This window comes from Hyla sarda, chromosome 6 (assembly GCF_029499605.1).
Source record: "Hyla sarda isolate aHylSar1 chromosome 6, aHylSar1.hap1, whole genome shotgun sequence".
Taxonomy (NCBI): Eukaryota; Metazoa; Chordata; class Amphibia; order Anura; family Hylidae; genus Hyla; species Hyla sarda.
Window position 1 is genome coordinate 221,675,493 of NC_079194.1, and position 21,166 is coordinate 221,696,658.

Genomic DNA, 21,166 nt, shown 5'->3' on the forward strand with positions numbered 1-21,166 from the left:
GTCCTGCCCGTTCACTGGTACTTTGTTCTAATTTGCCATCCCCGTTTAGTGGTAACGCACAAGGCGTCCTTGTCGGTCTCTCTTTTTCTTTTCTATTTTCTATCTTCTCCACTAGGTACAGTAATAGTGGCTCTTCTGTGCCCCCTTGGATGCAATAGTGGCTTTAAAAAGTGGATCCCACTAGGTAATAGTACCCCCAAAAGCTAATACTACATCCACTGTGTCCCCCATAAGGAAATTGGGGCCTCTCTTCCGTGACTAGGTAATACTGCCTTTCTGCACCCAGACCCCCACTAGGTAGTAGTTCTTCTTCTTCACCCAGACTCCCATCAAAAATAGACAAGAGTGCCTCACTGTTCCCAGACTGCCCCCAAAAGGTTATAGTGCCTCCTTATACACAGTTCCCCCCACAATAGGTAATATTGCCTTCCTGTGCCCAGACCCCTCCAAATTGGTTTTAATGCATCTCTGTGCCCCCTTCAACTACTAAGTGTCAACCTGCACTGGTGTTCTCTTGCTCGCACTGTGAGAGCACATGCCGCTTGGTAGTATTCTGTAACCCCCCCTAAAGCTTTACCCCTGGGCCTTAGAGGATGTATATAGAGCGATAATTTCTGCCTAGATTAACTCAAATGCTGTAAAAATTTAGAAAAAACTAAAATATCACACAAGAACAAAAGTTATACTCACCTGTCCTGATCCCCTGCTGCATCCATTCCAAAGGAGCTCATTCTCGACTTAGCAAAGCTATTTGTTTTTGACATGAAGGAATGCCTGCTTAGCCAATCACTGGATGTAGTATGATCTGTCTCAACCACTGATTGGCTGAATGAGTGTTTTCTGCACTGCTTTTTTTAACCAAAAGCAGAAATCACTGCTCAGTGGGGACCAGACACTATTGAGATAGATGTATTGGGGGATCAGTGCAGGTAAGTATAACTTGAAAAAAGGAACCAAAGTGAAGACCTGGCAAAGCATCTCAAGGGAGGAGATTCTTCATTTGGTGATGTCAATTAGTTCTAAAATCCAGACAGGCATTGACTGCAAATTACTTGCATCCAGGTATTAAAAATATTTCCTATAGTTATAAATATTGTACATTTTTCATTTACTTTTAAGCCACGGTCAAATCTTGGGCAAAAAAAGTGTGGGATCTCACCCAAGATGTCCACTCAAGGGCTGGTCCTGCTGGACTCCTACTAATGGGAACATAGTTCCTGCTGTGGAAAAAGTGCATGATCTCCATTCCCATGAGTTCTTGCAGGACTTGGGCCCTGCTTTTGAGGAAATAGAGGGACAATGTAAGAAAAGGCCAAAAGTCCCTCCACTTTTTGTCCCTGTCTAATCAGTGTGGTCACTATCAGACTGTGAGGAAGGAATTGTAACAGTCAGATGGCATTTTATTTATACATTTCTAGGAGGAATAACAGAGGATCGGCACAATGCAGAGTTATGGGAAAGGTGCTGCTGGTATTTCATAATGATCGTACATATTTAATAGCACTGAAAGGCCTTGACTATGGAAGCTCAGCTATTATCTATGATAATAGATTCCTAGCAGTGCTACTTTTCTATCTCATTTAGATAATGTCAGGCGGTGCACTGATCTGAAGTAATCCTATCTGATGGGGATATATATATTAAAAACTGTTGTAAATTGTACTGCAGCATGTTTTACATATGATCCAATTTCTTCCTAGATTCAAATTTATAGACCATTTGATATCCGTCATCCCAAGCATAGAGGTTTTGGTCTCTGGGGTTGTAATGCATGGAGGAGTGGCTGCTGAACCTCTTTGGGAAGTATAGTGTTGGGATTTCCTGACTATCAATGAGATCTGAGGTGTCATAAATACAGTCAATGTGAGACCTACCCCCATTTGGACTATTGTACATGACATACAGTGTACCACAGATAACAAATGCAGCTTCTGCATTATTACTGTTGCAGGTTGTGTTCCACATATTTTCAGCCTCCATTTTATTGTGGTCTATCTTGGTGAGCACAATGTTTCCTCCGTTGGCCGAATTTACATGAATGGCCCAGAGACCTTGTTCATCCATGGCAAGATCGATTTTTGTGTATGGTGCAAGCTCATATGGTGGGACAATCCCAGCCCCTTCTATGGTCATGGACTGTGTAACATTGGTTAGGATGTTGTATTTTACAATGTCATTGACTGTACCATTTCTATGGAAAAAGACATAGTCATTGTAGACCTGGAGACCTGTTCCTTGCCAGAAGAAAGGTAATATTATACTTTTAGCTTTCTGTAGGTAGCTGCGACTTGTAAATTCCTCTGTGTTTGCAAATTCTAGAAGCACATTGTTTCTGGAATCAGTAAAGAAATAGATATTGTCCACATTATCACCAGTATTCTTCATCCAGGCACCAATAGCACCTCCAGCTTTCTTCACTGTCTTCTGAGATTTGATTTGATCCAACATTGTTGTACAACCTGAAATGAGGGAACATAATATTTCTTAAAGTGGTTGTCTGGTAACATTTTTTTGGGAAAATTCTCAATTAGAATAGGGGAAACCCCAGTTCAGGATCCTCATCTCCTGCCCAGAGTGAAGAGTAGAATTAATAGTAGGCCCTTCAGAGTGAGGGACACTTTTTTTTTTTTTACCAATGAATACCATGTAATGTGTAATTTTCCCTGTGATGGTGCTGCAGGGAAATGAAACACTAAGGCTAGGTTTGGCCAGAGACTCCGAGGGTGTCTGGTGCAGCTGACCGAGACACTTTTTTTTGGCTGTGGACTTTCAGCAGCTGAAATTACGTAATGTGGTCTGTGCATTGGAATCCTATTGACAGTAATGATGCCATGAGGTTTTAGGTCCGGTCATAAAACCGGATATGGCTCAAAAATGAGCCGACCGGAGTCATCGTTTGACTTTAATCGGCTCATTAAAGTAAATGGATTTCAGCACTGGTCCCGCTGGGGTACGGGAAAGCCCGGTTTTCCCCTCCCCCAGCCGGATCCGGCACCCGTAACTTAAAAACGAGGTGTGAATGCAGCGTTCCGGAATTTTTTAAAACATTTTGCTTATATAGGGCAGCATAGGCTTTTATTACAGAGTAATGTAGAGCTTCTTGTGTATGTCTTTTATTTAACTATTTTTGCAGATGTGGCATACATGGTATAGGCTTCCTTTTGGCTTACAAATGCACAATGATGTGGGTTCTGTATTGCAGCCAACATTTCCCAAAAATTCTCTGGCTTTGGCTGGGGCATTTGATTATTGCGGCTGGTCATCTCACCAGTAGTGTTGCTCGCGAATATTCGCAATTCGAATTTTAATCGCGAATATCGCATATTCGCGAATTCGCGAATATTCGCGAATATAGCGCTATATATTCGTAATTACGAATATTCGTTTTTTTTTTTCACAGTACACATCACAGTGATCATCCCTCTTTGCTTCCAGCTTATGTGGTGTAAGAAGGCTCTAATACTACTGTGTGAGACTGGCGTGCGAATTTTCGCATATGCGAAAATGTGCATATGATAATATTCGCATATGCGAATTTTAGCTTATGCTGATTTTTGTATATGCAAATTTTCGCACACGCGAATATTCGCATATGCGAAAATAAAAAGAGAACATTACGAATATGCGAATATTCGCGAATATGACGAATATTCGTCCATATATTCGCGAATATTTGCGAATTCGAATATGGCCTATGCCGCTCAACACTACTCACCAGGCTGTTTGTGCTGGAGATCATGGTGGACTTATTAGACTCCAGAGGCATAAGTTGTGGTTTGTGGGCCCCAAAGTGTATAACAGGGCCCAATGTCTATCATGTGCCATTGATAATACTGGCATCTTCTTTTGAGGCAGAGGAGGCTTGGGGCCCTGTCACACACCAGGGCCAGTTGGGACTGCTACCTCAGCATCCCTTACATTTACGCCCATGTTAGACTCTTAAAGGGGTACTCCGGTGGAAAACATATATTTTTTTTAAATCAACTGGTGCCAGAAAGTTAAACAGATTTGTAAATTACTTCTGTTAAAAATCTTTACACTTCCAGTAATTATTAGCAGCTGTATGCTAGAGGGAAAATTATTATTTTTTTTCTTTTTTAATTTCTTTTTTGTCTTGTCCACAGTGCTCTCTGCTGACACCTGATGCCCATATCAGGAACTGTCCAGAGCAGGAGAAAATCCCCATAGCAAACCTATACTGCACTGGACAGAGGTGTCAGCAGAGAGCACTGTGGACAAGACAAAAGAGAAATTAAAAAAGAATATAATTTCCTCTGTAGCATACAGCTGCTAAGAAGTACTGAAAGGATTGAGATTTTTAAATAGAAGTCATTTACAAATCTGTTTAACTTTCTGGCACCAGTTCATTTTTTTTTTTAGCTTTCCACTGGAGTACCCCTTTAACTCTTTGGGGACGAAGGGCGCATGGATACGCCCTCGCGTCCTGTCACTTAAGGACGGAGGGCATATCCATACGCCCTCGGCATTTCCGATCACTGCCGCTCGCCGGGCATATCTATCAGCAGGCATCCCCTGGCAATGCCTAGGGGGGTCCTGAGACCCCCCCATGTCGGCAATCGAAGCAAATCGCAGGTCAATTCAGACCTGCGATTTGCCGCGATCCGGGCAAATCGGGTCACTGGTCACCGGAAAATAAGACTGATCGGAGCTGTCAGAGCCAGCTCCGACCAGCCTAAAGGATAGATGCGAGGTGGCAGTGTTGCCACCCCCTCCTATCCCCTGCCATTGGTTGGTCAGGCTGACCACCAATGGCAGGAGGGGGGCGGGGGGGTTAGAGTTCATTTCCCCCCGCTCTGGCCACCGATCGGAAGTCGGTACAGAGTGGGGGAACACGGGCAGAGAGGGGGGAGCATGGTCCGGCTTACCCTGACCTTCGGAGGCGGCATCGGCGGCATCCACGGATCAGCGGCGGCCGGAAAGTGCGGCGGAGAAGGCTGCAGTGAAGATCGCGATAAGTGATCTTCACTGTGGCCTTCTAAAAGCTGCAAAACTACAACTCCCAGCATGCCCAGACAGCCAAAGGCTGTCTGGGCATGCTGGGAGTTGTAGTTTTGCAACATCTGGAGGGTCACAGTTTGGAGACCACTTTGTAGTGGTTTCTAAACTGTGGTCCTCCAGATGTTGCAAAACTACAACTTTCAGCATGCACTGACTGTCTGGGCTTGCTGGGAGTTGTAGTTTTGCAACATCTGGATGGCTACAATTTGGAGGCCACTACTTAGCAGTCTCCAAACTGTTCTTCCCCAGTTGTTGCATAACTACAACTCCTAGCATGCCCAGACTGTCCAGGCATGCTGGGAGTTGTAGTTCTGCAACATCTGAAGGGCCAGATATTGCAGAACTACACACCCAGCATCCCTGACTGTCTGGCCGTGCTGGGAATTGTAGTTTTGCAACAGCTGTAGGCACACTGGTTGGGAAACACTGAGCTAGAGTCTGTTTCCTAACTCAGTGATTAAAACCCGTGTGCCTCCAGCTGTTCAAAACTACAACTCCCAGAGTGCACTGACAGACCGTACATGCTGGGAGTTGTAGTCTTGCAACAGCTGGAGGCATATGGGTTGGAATCACTGAGCTAGAGTCTGTTTTCTAACTCAGTGGTTCCCCACCAGTGTGCCTACAGCTGTTGTAAAACTACAACTCCCAGCATGTACGGTCTGTCAGTGCATTCTGGGAGTTGTCATTTTGCCACAGCTGAAGGTTTGGGGCGCCCCCCCCCCCCATGTGAATGTACAGGGTATATTCACACGGGCGGGTTTACAGTGGGTTTCCTTCAAGGAAACTTACTGTGAACCCCTGCCTGTGTGAATGTACCCTAAAAACACTACACTACACTAACAAATAATAAAAAGTAAAACACTACACATATACCCCCTTACACGTAGACCCCCCCCTGCCTCCAGCTGTTGCAAAACCACAACTCCCAGTGTTGCCGGTCAGCCATAGACTGTCCTGGCAGGCTGGGAGTCTTGCAACAGCTGGAGGCACCCTGTTTGGGAAACACTGCTGTAGGGCTTTGGTGGAGACAAGCCCCATCCTTGTAACCGGGTCCACCCCTATTGCAAATTCCTTATTCAGGCCTCAAATGCGCATGGAGCTCTCTCACTACAGAGCCCTGTCGTATTTCAAAGCAACAGTTTAGGGCCACATATGGGGTATCTCCGTACTCGGGAGAAATTGCGTTACAAATTTTGGGGGGATTTTTCTACCATTACCCTTTGTAGAAATGGTAAATTTGGGGAAAAAACTGCACTTTAGTGAAAATTTTTTTTTTCATTTACGCATCCGAATTTAATGAAAAGTCGTCAAACACCTGTGAGGTGTTAAGGCTCATCCGACCCCTTGTTAGGTGCCTTGAGGGGTGTAGTTTCCAAAATAGTATGCCATGTGTTTTTTTTTTTTTTTTGCTGTTCTGGCACCATAGGGGCTTCCTAAATGTGACATGCCCCCCAAAAACCATTTCAGCAAAATTCACTCTCCAAAATCCCATTGTCGCACCTTCCCTTCTGAGCCCTCTACTGCGCCCACCGAACACTTGACATACACATATGAGGTATTTCCATACCCAAGAGAAATTGGGTTACAAATTTTGGGGGGCTTTTTCTCCTATTACCCCTTGTAAAATTTCAAAATTGGGTCTATAAGAACATGCGAGTGTAAAAAATTAAGATTTAGAATTTTCTCCTTCACTTTGCTGCTATTCCTGTGAAACACCTAAAGGGTTAACAAACTTACTGAATGTCATTTTGAATACTTTGAGGGGTGCAGTTTTTATAATGGGGTAATTTTTGGGGTATTTCTAATATGAAGGCCCTTCAAATCCACTTCAAAACTAAACTGGCCCCTGAAAAATTCAGATTTTGAAAATTTTGTGAAAAATTGGAAAATTGCTGCTGAACTTTGAAGCCCTCTGATGTTTTCCTAAAGTAAAAACATGTCAACTTTATGATGCAAACATAAAGTAGACATATTGTATTTGTGAATCAATATATAATTTATTTGGAATGTCTGTTTTCCTTACAAGCAGAGAGCTTCAAAGTTAGTAAAATGCTAAATTTTCAATTTTTTCATCAAATTTTGGAATTTTTCACCAAGAAATTATGCAAGTATCGACAAAAATTTACCACTAACATGAAGTAGAATATGTCATGAAAAAATAATCTCGGAATCAGAATGAAAAGTAAAAGCATCCCAGAGTTATTAATGCTTAAAGTGACAGTGGTCAGAATTGCAAAAAATGCTTATGGTTATTATGGGCTCCGTCCCCAAGGAGTTAAGTGGGTTGGTGTCAGTTCACAATGTGCAGTTTTGATGCATTTTCTTACTCTGAGTAAGATTTTAAGAAGAATATTGCCAGGAGGAGAAAGTGATTTGGCCTGTAATCACAATTGAAGTTTTTTTTTATGATAAATTGAAGTATTTAGACGTTTTGCATTACATTACTGCATTACATATTTTGAGCACAGGGAAAAATAAGACCCAGTGCCCAAATTTTCACATATTTTGACTGCATTTTAACTGTTTTCAGTTTACAATTGCAAGTTTTTACCAAAATTTTGCATATCAAATTTAATATATAAACACAGCCAAAGGAGAGGAGAGGGGTCTGGGAGTTAGTGGGAGGGATCTGGTAGGTGATGATGACATCCTATAGTCCACAGGAAGTCAGTGTAGCACCTTTTGTAACCATTAGGCATGGGAAGATTTGTAGAGTCAGACTCGTGATCAAATGATGAAATTAATAAGATGCCGCTGTGTCGGAATAAAACAAATGGCACTATAGTACTAGTGAGTGTGCAGCCACCTAACCCCCCCCCCCCCCAAAAAAATAAATAAAAAAAACCCGAAGTGCATCTTTAAGCCTTTAACAACCCTTGGTATTTAATTACTTGAGCCTGCTCCCTGCCCCAAAAGCTACAGCACCTGACTAATTTTTTTGCACTAATAGCCAGCATGGAGTGATTTCTGCTGGCGGCTATTAACCATTTAAATATTGTTTTCCAAACTGATAGCAGCATTGAATTGTATGAGCAATTGAATAATTGCTTATACAAATCTCATAGGGGGGACTAAAAACATAAAAATTCCAAAAAACATATTTGGTATCACTGTGTGCGGAATTATTTAAACTATTAAAATACAACTATTTTGATCCAACGTCATGAATGGTGTAAACAAAAAAGAGGCAAATTCCAGAATTGCGTTTTTTTTTATAACATCACATTCCAGAACAAATGGAAAAAAAAAAGTTTTCTTGTGTTATCATCTTCCATAAAGGATAATCAATATCTAAAGAAAAAAATGACAGCAAAACTTTTGTACAGCGACTACTACTTACTTGTACTTGATTTGAGTCGCAATTTCTTCTTTTCCTCTGCTTTTTCTATCAGCTGCTTCTCTACTAAGTGTTCATCCACCTCTATATGAGTGTGGGAGGAAGTTGTGCTCTCCAGGTAGTCAATGTCCCACTCAGCTCTCTCCATTCTTGCCCACAGACTCTCCATTTCATTCTTCACTTCATGTTTATAGTTTCTGAGGTTATCCAGGCGTGACATCAGCTTATGAGACAATTCTTTGAATTCGTGCGCATATTGCTGAATATCTTGTTCACATTTGTAGAGTCTGTCCTAAAACAATGAAGGTAATGGTTTATCGATTGAAATAAAGGTCTAAATTTAAATGTATCTGAAGTCCAGCTGTTATGAACATGTTGTTGCTCTCCTACCTAGGGGTGGGGAGGACTATGCACAGATCTGAGCGCTACTGCAATGTTTACAGCTCATTGGGCACCATAGGAAGAGAAAATATTTCCTTAAAGGGTCACTTAAAAAAAATGAGTTCTTGTAACCCTTAGAAAGCTTGGCAAGGTGGGGGATGACACACAATTCAGGTAATCTGTTAGTGTGGTGGAGACTTAATTGTAATAGGGGTTGTGTTTGTGTGTTGACTGTAACAGGTGGGGTGGGGTTAATATTTTAGTGTCTGGAGGCAAGGAGCATGTGTTCAGCGCTGCCCGTGCCCTTAGAGTAGGCTCTTGTGCACTGCCTGTATTGTGGACTTACTGCTGCTGTAGATGAAACCCTTTCTCCACTTCCTTCAGAGAGTTGGCCACCTTCTGTCATTTTTAATGAAAAACATCCTAAGCATTGTAATATGGGACTGATGGATAACCACTTTTCTGCACCCCTTCCTAGCCATATCATCTCTCCGGTCCAAAAACATGTCAACCTATGGAGGAGCATGTGACTAGGGCTGGCCCTAACATGGGTCCAACTAGGTCCATTGGACCCAGGTGGCACCTTGACAGGGGCCAGCAATTTTCAATCCACTATAGAGGTAGCCAGAGGGCTTACCTCTGCTTCCCTGGTGTCCGTGGCTCTGTCATTGATAGAGCCTGGCTAGACTAGGCTCTATCAATGGATCGCAGAGCACACAGATCAATAGAGTTCAATAGAACTCTATTCATCTGTATGAGGAATCTAATGATTCCTCCTAAAAGTCCCCTAAGGGACTATTAAAGTGTAAAAAAAAAAAAATATGTTTTAATAAAAGTTTAAAAGACACACATTAACCCCTTCCATACAAAAAGTTCAAATCACCCCCTTTTCCTATATAAAAACATGTAAATATAGTAAAAATATACATATTTGGTATCACTGCATGCGTAATTGTACGACCTATTAAAATATAACATTATGTATCCTGTACGGTAAATGATGTAAATGTAAAAAAAAAACAAAAAAAAAAAAAAACACAGAATTGCAATTTTTATAATATCCCAGAAAAAAAGTTAAAAGAGATTAAAAAGTCAGATCAATACCAAAATGGTACCGATACAAAATACAGATTATGGCTCAAAAATTAGCCCTCATACAGCCTCATGCCAAAAAATTGCAATATATCTTCTTTGAAACAGAATCGTGATATATCAGGATATATTGTATCGTCATACGTGCATCGTGATACATATCGTATCGCCAGATTCTTGCCAATTCACACCCCTACTACTTACCTAGTTAGCTAGCTAGCTAAATAACTAGCTAAGTACCTGGCTATCTACCTCGCTACTTACCTAACTGGCTACTACTTACTTAGCTAACAACCTAGCTAGCTACCTACCTACATTTTTACCTATCTATCTGGCTACCTACCTAGTTAGCTAGCAACCTACCTACCTGGTTACCTACTTACCTACCTGAATACTTAACTACCAAGATTTTTACCTATTGAGGGGGAGGACTATCTTCCTAAGGACTTATCAGCCTATGTGGAGGACTACCTAATAAGGGAACTAACTACTGTGGGACATACCTACCTAATGGGAGAACTACCTGCCTACTGTGGGGGAAATACCTTCTTTATGGTGGATCTATTATCCTACCTACTTTTACTATGCAGGACACAAAGCAGGTTACATAGTTACATAGTTACATAGTTACATAGTTAGTACGGTCGAAAAAAGACATATGTCCATCAAGTTCAACCAGGGAATTAAGGGGTAGGGGTAGGTTATTATTTTAGTTTGGGGGCCTATATATGGTGTAAAGATTTCTCCCTGGGGATAGCTCTGGGATTGTCCTTGACACCGCCACAGGACACATTTCCACTTTAACAGTGGAACAACAGTTCAAACAACAGTTCTTTATGCAAGTCTGGCCCCTCGCCAGCTTTTTTAGACAGGTTGCAGGATAAATAAAAACATAAGACAGGAAAAACAAAACCCTAGACCGTCTAGTCACTAACTAAATAATCTAGCAATCTAGCGTGCCCTGACTATAAACTGGTGGGCTTTTCCTGGCCAGTTAAACTTATGCTTCCTGCAACCTTCTACTCACTGTTCACACACAGCATTACCTCTTGCTGTGTGTCTCGTCAACACTTGGGGCCACTCACAGCTCGGGCTGTGTGTTCCTCACCAGGACCCCTGCCTCCCCCCACAGCCACCCCTTCTGTCTTCTGGGAAGAGCCCAGATTAGTCTGTTTGATTTCCTTTTAAACACACTTCCCCTTTCTGTTACCTCATTAATTAGGCCACAGGTGGAGGTTTCACCAGGATTAGCTAGGGAAATACAACCTTTCCTTGCCACACTGTCACAATGGGGAGAATATGTAAAGGTGGGGAGGGCACTGGAAAAATGTGGAGTCTAATATTTTTGTCCTGCAGATGCTGAAGAGAAGAGTTTTGGCTGAAAGAAATTGTCATAATGGTTTGAGCTGGACAGAGCAGAAAGGACAGAGGATGACTATGATCAGAGAAGATGTCACCTATGAGTAATCACTTATATAGTATACAGATCCTGTGTAGCTGGTATCTACCTGTCTATGGTCCTGTATATAACCACATATATATGGTATACAGATCCCAATAACACACTATACAATGGACAAATAATTGTGCCACACCATGACTACTACTATTACCAATATATAGTGACTGGACAACAGCACCATACTGATACTAAATAAAATAAACACTATACATAAATATGTACACCAATAGACCAATATCTCCCATACAGTGACCATACAGTGGTGACCCAGAACACTACAGAGGCTCTGCAGACTATGCAGTTACATCCAGTGACTCAAAGGTGGTGTGTTCTTGGAGTTGTTGTTCCCTTTATTTCCTTGTCTGGCTCAGACCACCTTGAATACTTTTTTTTTCCAATCAAGACTCGCCTCCATAGAAACTGCCAGACAAAAATCTTAGGCTCTGCACTTTTCTAGCACATTCCAAGGGACCAACGGAGGCCCCAAATAATACCTCCCTTGGTGCCCTGCATAGTAAGAGTGGGTAGGTAAGTTATGGGGATTGGATGATGGTGGGCTCCACATAGGAAATTGTAATTGGGTAGGTAATTGGGTAGGTAATTGTCCCCCCATTAGATGTTTCCGGTAGATGAAAGACCCTTAGTAGGTAGATGGCCTCATTAGGTAGCTTCTCCCGAAGTCTATCAAGTTTAACCTATAACTCCACTGTGCCGATGCAGGTAAAGGCAGAAAAAAAAAAAAAACTCCTTATGGACACTGATGCCGATTGCCCCATACTAGGGGGGGGGGGGGGGGGGGGGGGAGAATTTCTTCTTGATTCCAAATCTGGAGAATATGAGAATAAATCCCCGGATCAACATTTCATAACCATAGCTTGTAATATTATATTTTCAAAAAAGCATCCAGACCCCCCTTGAACTTGTTCAATGAATCAACATCATGTGACAGATAGCTCCATAGTCTCACTGCTCTTGCAGCAAAGAATCCCCATCTGTGTTGAATTCTTGTAATGGTTACAGACCTAGGTATAAAAAGATCCAGACAAAGATGTCTCTACTATCCATTCATATATTTGTACATTTTGATCAGATCACCCTAAGACAACTTTCTCCCCTAAACTAAAGAAAACACCCATTCCCTAGTTACTTTGGTCGCTCCCTTTCTGTACCCGTTCCATGTTCTTCTTATATACTGGTGCCCAAAATTGAGCACAGTTTTGTTAATGTGGACTTACTAATTATTTGTATAGAGGCAAAACTATGTTCTTGTCATGAGCATCTATGTCTCTTTTGATGTATCCCATGCCTTTTCTTGCTTTGGCAGCAGCTGCCTGGCACTGGTCACTAAAACTGAGTTTACTGTCCACCAATACCCCAAGTACCTTTTTGTGGTACTTTTACCAACATCAGTGTTTTATGAGCCAACCTAAAGTGATACATCTTGTTGCCTTGGCCCAATAGCATAACCTTACAATTATCAGCATTAAACTTAATTTGCCATTTCTCTGCCCAAGCCTTCAGCTTTCCCAGATCCTTCTATAGTGTAATATTATCCTTCTCTGTGCTCTGTGTCAATTACCTTACAGAGCCCACTACAAGGTCATTTACACTGCTCCAAATAATAAAGGAAACACTAAGATAACACATCCTAGATCTGAATGAATCGCATTTTATTATTAATCCTATGTGCCCAGGCTGCAAAATGAAACAAAACAAACTTTAACTCACCTTCCTATGTTCCCCCGTTGCATCAATATCAGTGTCCCGTTCTCCGGTACCTGTCTTCTTCCGCTTCCTGTGGGTCGGTTAGTGACGCTGCTTTCAGTGTATCACTGGCTGCAGAAATGTCCCACTGCAGCCGGTAATACGCTGAGAGCAGCATGACTCACCGACCTGCAGAAAGCGGAAGAAGACAGGGACCGGAGAATGGGACACTGATATCGACAAAACTAGGGAACATAGGAAGGTGAGTTAATGTTTGTTTAGTTTCATTTTGCAGCCCAGGCACAGAGAATTAATAATAAAATGCACCATAGTACTCCTTTAAATATTTTTCGTCTTTACATAGTTGAATGTGCTGACAACAAAATCACACAAAAATTATTAATGGATATCAAATTTATCAACCCATGGAGGTCTGGATATGGAGTCACACTCAAAATCGAAGTGGAAAACCACACTACAGGCTGATCCAACTTTGATGTAATGTCCTTAAAACAAGTCGAATGAGGCTCAGTAGTGTGCATGGCCTCCACGTGCCTGTATGACCTCCCTACAACACCTGGGCATGCTCCTGATGAGGTGGCGGATGGTCTCCTGAGGGATGTCCTCCCATACCTGGGCTAAAGCATCCACCAATTCCTGGATAGTCTTTGGTGCAACGTGGCGTTGGTGGATCGAGCGAGATCTGATGTCCCGGATGTGCTCAATCGAATTCAGGTCTGAGGAACGGGCGGGCCAGTCCAGAGCATCAATGCCTTCCTCTTGCAGGAACTGCTGACACACTCCAGCCACATGAGGTCTAGCATTGTCTTGCATTTGGAGGAACCCAGGGACAACCGCACCAGCATATGGTCTCACAAGGGGTCTGAGGATCTCATCTTGAAATCTAATGGCAGTCAGGCTACCTCTGGCAAGCACATGGAGTGCTGTGCGGCCTCCCAAGGAAATGCCACCCCACACCATTACTGACCCACCGCCAAACCGGTCATGCTGGAGGATGTTGCAGGCAGCAGAATTTTCTCCACGGTGTCTCCAGACTCTGTCATGTCTGTCACATGTGCTCAGTGTAAACCTGCATTCATCTGTGAAGAGCACAGGGCTCCCGTGGCAACTTTGCCAATCTTGGTGTTCTGCACGGTGTTGGGCTGTAAGCAACCCGCACCTGTGGATGTCGGGCCCTCATACCACCCTCATGAGTCTGTTTCTGACCATTTGAGTGGACACCTGCACATTTGTGGCCTGCTGGAGGTCATTTTGCAGGCCTCTGGAAGTGCTCCTCCTGCTCCTCCTTGCACAAAGGGGAAAGTAGCGGTCCTGCTGCTGAGTTGTTGCCCTCCTACAGCCTCCTCCACGTCTCCTGATGTACTGGCCTGTCTCCTGGTAGTGCCTCCATGCTCTGGACACTACGCTGACAGACACAGCAAACCTTCTTGCCACAGCTCGCATTGATGTGCCATCCTGGATGAGCTGCACTACCTGAGCCACTTGTGTGGGTTGTAGACTCCGTCTCATGCTATAACTAGAGTGAAAGCACCGCCAGCATTCAAAAGTGACCAAAACATCAGCCAGAAAGCTTAGGAACTGAGAAGTGGTCTGTGGTCACCACCTGCAGAACCACTTCTTTATTGGGGGTGTCTTGCTAATTGCCCATAATTTTCACCTGTTGTCTGTTCTATTTGCACAACAGCATGTGAAATTGATTGTCAATCAGTGTTGCTTCCTGAGTGGACAGTGTGATTTCACAACAGTGGCCCTCATTTACTATTCTAAACCCGACCTCTTTTGTCTGGTTTTTTTGTCGCATCTTTGTCTGCGCCATTTCGGAGACATTGTGCGCCAGTCTGCGACACGATGCAACATTTTTTCCCGACGGACCCAATGTGGATTCTCCCAAACCCGAAAAAGGGGCGTTACCCGACATTTCTGAGCTTTCCCACATATTTATAAAGGTTTCCAACCCGAATTTGTTGTATTGTTGCGGATTTTTTCCCGACAACTCAGAAGAGTTGGAAACCAAAACCTACAAAACCCACCTGCGACAAACAGGATGCAACATAATAATAAATACCAGGGGAAAAAAGCAGTCGGGTGAGAAAGCAAGATAGACTTACAACCCGATTTTCTTAGTAAATGAGGGCCAGTGTGATTGACTTGGAGTTACATTGTGTTGTTTAAGTGTTCCCTTTATTTTTCAGCAGTGTATAAACATATTGAAAAGATGAGGACCCAATACTGACCCCTATGTTACCCCATCTTTTAATTCTCACCCAATCATAGTACGCTCCATCAATAACTACCATCTGCTTCTTATCACTTAGCCAGTTGCTAACCCATGTGCATATTTTCTCCACTAGTTCAAGCTTCCTCATTTTCATGTACCAACCTTACATGTAGCACAGTGGTAAATGTTTTAGAAAAGTCCAGATACACAACATCTACAGCTTTACAATCTAGAACTGACCTCCTCGATTAGATGTAATCGTTCGATCAACGCTCTATTGGCACAGCCTGCCATAGGCCCAATGGGGTCTCAGCACCACCAAAAACACATCTAAAAACGGTTTAGATGCCATGATCACTATTGATCACAGCCTCTAAACAGTTAAATTACCAACATCAGAGAGATCTATGATGTTGGTCATTACTGACAGGTGTCAGATGTAGATAGCTGCCCTGTATGAAATATGTCATGTATCAGGAAGGGGTTAACAGGTGACATTTAAAGGAAAAGGTATGTAGTCAATTGATCTTTTCCTCAACCTCCTCCACCATGGCACCCAGATTATTATTGAGGTGACCAACACTTTCAGTTGTAAGAATTTACTGTATATACCGTAGGTGTCTGGTGTCGGGCTAATGTTGTGTATGTAGACTATGGTTATAGTGACCAAGATAAATGTTTGTGATGCCAGGAGTGTTAACCCACCACACTCCAAGGATGAAGCGGTAGCTGGTGCCAATTGCCGGGTAAGGAATAGCACAATTGCAAGGTTAAGGAAACTACGTGTGAAATTTTCTTCAGGAATACAAAGCAGCAGTGAAATACAAACAGAAGAGTTCAATTTCAGTGCAATTTCGCTGAAGGATGCTACAGGAAACCATAGTTGCTGTATTGGCACTTAGAGACTTGTAGTCCTTTCCAACTAAGATGTGACTTGACTGGTCTGAACTTGACGTGGACAGACTTGACGGAGCTAGCCTTGACGTGATTAGACTCACTGACTAAGACTTCCCTGCAATTTGGCCTGACTTGACTTGGGAGTTGACTTTCACTGACTCTTGCAACTTCATTTGTAGAATCCAGTGTAAGGGCTTACCACCAGGGTGGACTTGTATGGACCAGAGTTGCTGACTCCAGAAAGTTAAACAGATTTGTAAATGACTTCTATTAAAAAATCTTAATCCTTTCAGTTCTTATGAGCTTCTGAAGTTAAGGTTGTTCTTTTCTGTCTAAGTGCTCTCTGATTACATGTGCCTCAGGAAACGCCCAGTTTAGAAGCAAATCCCCATAGCAAACCTCTTCTAAACTGGGCGGTTCCCGAGACACGTGTCATCAGAGAGCACTTAGACAGAGAAGAACAACCTTAACTTCAGAAGCTCATAAGTACTGAAAGGATTAAGATTTTTTTATAGAAGTAATTTGCAAATCTGTTTAACTTTCTGGAGCCAGTTGATATATATATATTCCTGGATAACCCCTTTAACAGGACAAACTGGTTGGCGGGTTCCTGGTGAAGGATGATGTCGCTTAGGAACTGTAATCTTTTGTAGCAACTGGGTCTTTTAGGCGTGTCCTCATGTGCTAAGGAACAGGTCACACAGGAGAGGTCTGGACTGGACATCCACTCTTCCCTCTTCAGACTTACACTCCTAACTCCTCCCCATCTAGACAGACCTGGGGTAGCAGGGCAGGAGGCCCTGATTGGCAAAAGTGCTTATGTGATTCACTATACATACTCCCACACAGTTACAGTTAACACTTTTATGACAATGGAAAATATAAGTGCATTAAACAGTAATAATCACAAAATAAATTATAATACACACGACATGTAACCTGGAGCTGTAGGCCAGAGCAGACACAATAAAGTGACCAATCATTTTGGGTTCTTTTTACATTCTGTGGCATTTAATGCTATGTTATAATGCAACAACACTGCAAAGTGGGTGAATACTTTCCCTAGGCACTGTATCTACAATACAATAATATTCTGTATCTCAGATTTCATCTGGACACAGAGTTAAAAAATACTGAATAAAAAGAATAAAATGAAATAAAACAATAACTATTGATGTTTAAAATAAATGCTTTGCAGACTCTCCGTGTTTCTTTTACTTTAGCAGATACAATATAATATTTGATGGAAACTGTGAAAAAGAGCTAAAAGCGAGTCTAATTAATCTCAGGGGTATTTCAGCAGCCTCTAGCTGTCTTCAGCAGATTCTCAACACCAACTAAGCATGAAAAACAACATGAACAATAGATAAACCATCATTTAAATGGATCTACAAAAGAAATAAAAATTATGAAAAAATATTTGTAATGTTTGTATGCAAAATATTGTTTACTTTGTTTACCATTGCTTATTAAGCACTAACATACTGTATATCGGTACCAGGGAAGCTTTCAATCTAATATATAGTGAAGAAGGAAACCCACTGTACAAACTATATAAAGATGTTGCCTTGTCCGATTTTACTGTTTACTGTGCACTGTCCAGGGGGGGGGGGAGGGAGGTTAGCGGGGGGACGATCCTTCCGCCAGGATGGTGAGGATGTGAACTTATTAAGTGCTCCCGCTGACCGTGTAAGTAGTTCCCTGGGTGGGGAGCTCCTCTCACCTAGTCCTGTGTCTTCAGCCAGCAGCGACACCCCCTCAGCTTGATTGACGTGCCGATTCTTCGCTCTGCTCATTCTCTTCAGTAAGCAGAAAGATGACGCGGCCCGTCAATCAAGCAAAAGGGGCGTCAGTGGGAGCAGTATATAAGTTCATATCCTCACCATCCCCGGAGGCAGGAACGTCCCCCGGGGATGGTGAGGATAAAGATTTTACCCTATATAATGCTTTGCCAAGCGTTATATAGTGTAAAATCTAATGATTGGTTCCCATTAAAGGGGTTCCCCGATGCTTACACATCTTTTCCCCAATCCAAAGGATAGGGGATAAGATGCCTGATCGAGGGAGTCCCGCAGCTGGGGACCCCCGGGATCATGCACGCGGCACCCCGTTTGTAATCAGTCCCCGGAGCGTGTTCGCTCCGGGTCTGATTACAGGCGACCACCGGGCCGGCGGCGTGTGACGTCACGCCTCCGCCCCTGTGTGACGTCACGCTCCGCCCCTCAATGCAAGCCTACGGGAGGGGGCGTGACAGCTATCACGCCCCTCCCGTAGGCTTGCATTGAGGGGCAGAGCGTGACGTCACACAGGGGCGGAGGCGTGACGTCACACGCCGCCAGCCCGGTGGTCACCTGTAATCAGACCCGGAGCGAACACGCTCCGGGGACTGATTACAAACGGGGTGCCGCGTGCATGATCCCGGGGGTCCCCAGTGGCAGGACTGCCGCGATCAGGCATCTTATTCCCTATCCTTTGGATAGGGGAAAAGATGTGTAAGCACAGGAGAACCCCTTTAAGCGACCTAGATGCCATGGTAAGTAGTAACTGCAGCATCTAGGTTCCTAGAAGCCGCATGCCGTTTCATCCTGCTTCTCGATTGTTGCTTCTGCAATGCAAAGGGTGCCAATTGGTTGTCATAGCAGCTGGAGGCCTTGTGAAGGCCTCTTTGGATGCCATGATTGTATGTCTCTTACACCCTGCTTTAAGCAAAATGTAATAGGAGACTGGAAATATGACAGCACACTACAACCAACTGTATTGCAGTGTTCTGCACAAGCAATTCAGCGATTGCATAGCCAAATTCCTTAGGGATCGGGCAGTGATCCAGCAAGTAGATAAAAGCCTCAGCTTCATTTTCAAAGTTTAAAAGCAGTTCACATCAATGTGCCAAAGGGGACGACTAGGCACTGATACTTGAGGCTACAAGGGAGGAGAATAAAAACTTTTATTTTATTTGTTTTATTATAAAATCTGGGCACATAAGCCTAGGTAAACTAGGTGTTTTTTTTATCTTCAATTTAGTCCTATAAAATATTTTTTCGTTTTGCCATATATTATGTGATACCGTATAATGACACTCTTCATTATACGGTATCACATAATATATAGCAAAACTATAAAAAATGTATATTACATTGGCATTAATTTTTTCTGGAAATTACAATCCCTCATATTGCTCTGTCAAAAGATAAATAAAACATTATAGCTCTTAGTAGGTAAGGTGTAAAAAACAAAACAAAACACTAACAAAAAAAAATGACAAAATTTGCTAGAATGAGAAGGGGTTAAAGGGGTATTCTGGTTTTAGACATTTTATCTCCTACCCAAAGGATAAGATGTCTGATAGCAGGGGGCCTGCCACTGGGACCCCCCGTGATCTCCCTGCAGCACCCGCGTTATGTGCGGAGCTGCATCTCCAGGCTCGGAAACCGGAAGTTTTTGGGACTTGAGACGTGACATAACGCCACGCCCCCCTTGTGACATCATGTCACGCCCCCTCCTTTCATGTCTATGGGAGGGGTGTAACGGACTCATGCGGGTGCTGCAGAGAGATCACGGGGAGTCCCATAATGCGGGTTCTGCAGGGAGATCGGGGAGAATTGTACCCGAAGCAGTTAGTCGATTACCAATTTTCTTCTTTTTTTTCATTGGTAATTTAGTGGGCTCAACTTTATAATCATTTTATCTTTGCTATAATGGAAAACCTCTCCCCCTGCACTGACTTCATGGTGAGCTTATGTTTATACACAGCAGCCAATATGCAAAGAGAGAGCTGCAGTGTGGTAACCTGAGGAAGGAGGTGTGTCTTAAACTTCTTCACACTTCCTGTAGACACTATCCTGTTGACAGATCACAAAAGAAAAGAAAATTGTTGTGGGACAACCCCCTTTAAGGCCAATACAGGATAAACAGAGGCACATATGGGGGAGATTGCCCATAGCAACCAATCAGATTGCTTCTTTCATCTTGCAGAGGCCTTGTTAAAAATGAAAGAAGCAATTTGATTGGATGCTATGGGCAACTGGACAACTTTTCCTCTGGACAGATTTTGATAAATCTCCCCCATTGGCCCAGATTTATCAAACTGTGTGAGAGAAAAAGTGGAGTGATTTTCCCACAGAAACAAATCACTGCTCAGGTGACAAGCTGTGGTAAAGTGAAACCTGAGCTGTGATTGGTTGCTGTGGGAAAATCTCTCCACTTTTTTTCTCACGCAGTTTGATAAATCTGGGCCATAGTGACAGATAAGTCAACAACAACTTGCTTACAGCTCCGAGGTATCAACATGAGATATTTTTCTTTAAGTGGAAAGACCATAAATGTAACTAAAATGTATTTAATCAATGTCAGGTTTTACATTTGCTTACTGTAGGCCTATGCCATTCAAAGGGAAAACCCCCCTTTAACATTAAACATAATACATGATCTGAATACGTTGGTATCCATGTAGCTTTAAAGTGTCCCTGCCAGATGTGACAAAAAGACAAAACATTATCTTACCTACCTCAAGAGTTAAAATACGTTTCTCAATGTATCGTATCATTGTTTCATCTTGAGCTGAACATTGAGGAATTGAGTGAGCCACGAGCAGGAACACAGATAGGATGTGTAAGGAATAATCCATACTGAGGTCCTTTATGACGCTGGTGCCCAGGGGTCACGAGATCATATAATGTGCAGTAAGGAGGTACGCTCTATCACATATGGACCCTTTACGAAGGCCTTCACGATTCACAAAAGCTTCTTGGGGCCTCAGTTCTAATACTAACAATGTCTGATAGGAATTCTTTCTGCTACGAGTTGCCAAGTGTGATTAAATCCATATGTTCAGACACGAGTCAAATCTCTCACATCTGCAACATACAAGATTTTTCTACTGTGTTTCATTGGTAGTAGAGGAAGAACTATACAAAGGGAGTTATATTACACAGTCAGTAGCACTTGGATGAATCTCAGGCAGTGGGATAGGCTTATCGAGATTGTTATTCTATAAAGCTGGGATAGATTGAATGGCTGTTAGCTGAGTATTCAAGGG

At 42.8% G+C, this 21,166-nt stretch overlaps 1 protein-coding gene across 1 annotated transcript; it reads right to left on the reverse strand.

Moving 5' to 3' along the window:
- Positions 1-1,203: 1,203 nt before the first annotated feature.
- Positions 1,204-20,966, reverse strand: OLFML1 (olfactomedin like 1). Its single transcript, XM_056528417.1, has 3 exons — positions 20,636-20,966; positions 8,360-8,648; positions 1,204-2,459 (listed from the first exon to the last, which is right to left on the reverse strand). The coding sequence occupies exons 1-3, from the start codon at positions 20,753-20,755 to the stop codon at positions 1,675-1,677; spliced, it is 1,194 nt and encodes a 397-aa protein (XP_056384392.1). The 5' UTR covers positions 20,756-20,966; the 3' UTR covers positions 1,204-1,674.
- Positions 20,967-21,166: the final 200 nt, after the last annotated feature.

What these genes read in the sequence shown, in the direction of transcription:
- OLFML1 (XM_056528417.1), bottom strand. Translation starts at nt 20,755, where the DNA reads ATGGATTATTCCTTACACATCCTATCTGTGTTCCTGCTCGTGGCTCAC. An exon ending in AACGTATTTTAACTCTTGAG is followed by an intron (nt 8,649 to 20,635) that starts GTAGGTAAGATA and finishes TCATTGTTTTAG; the next exon opens with GACAGACTCTACAAATGTGA. An exon ending in GCGACTCAAATCAAGTACAA is followed by an intron (nt 2,460 to 8,359) that starts GTAAGTAGTAGT and finishes CCCTCATTTCAG; the next exon opens with GTTGTACAACAATGTTGGAT.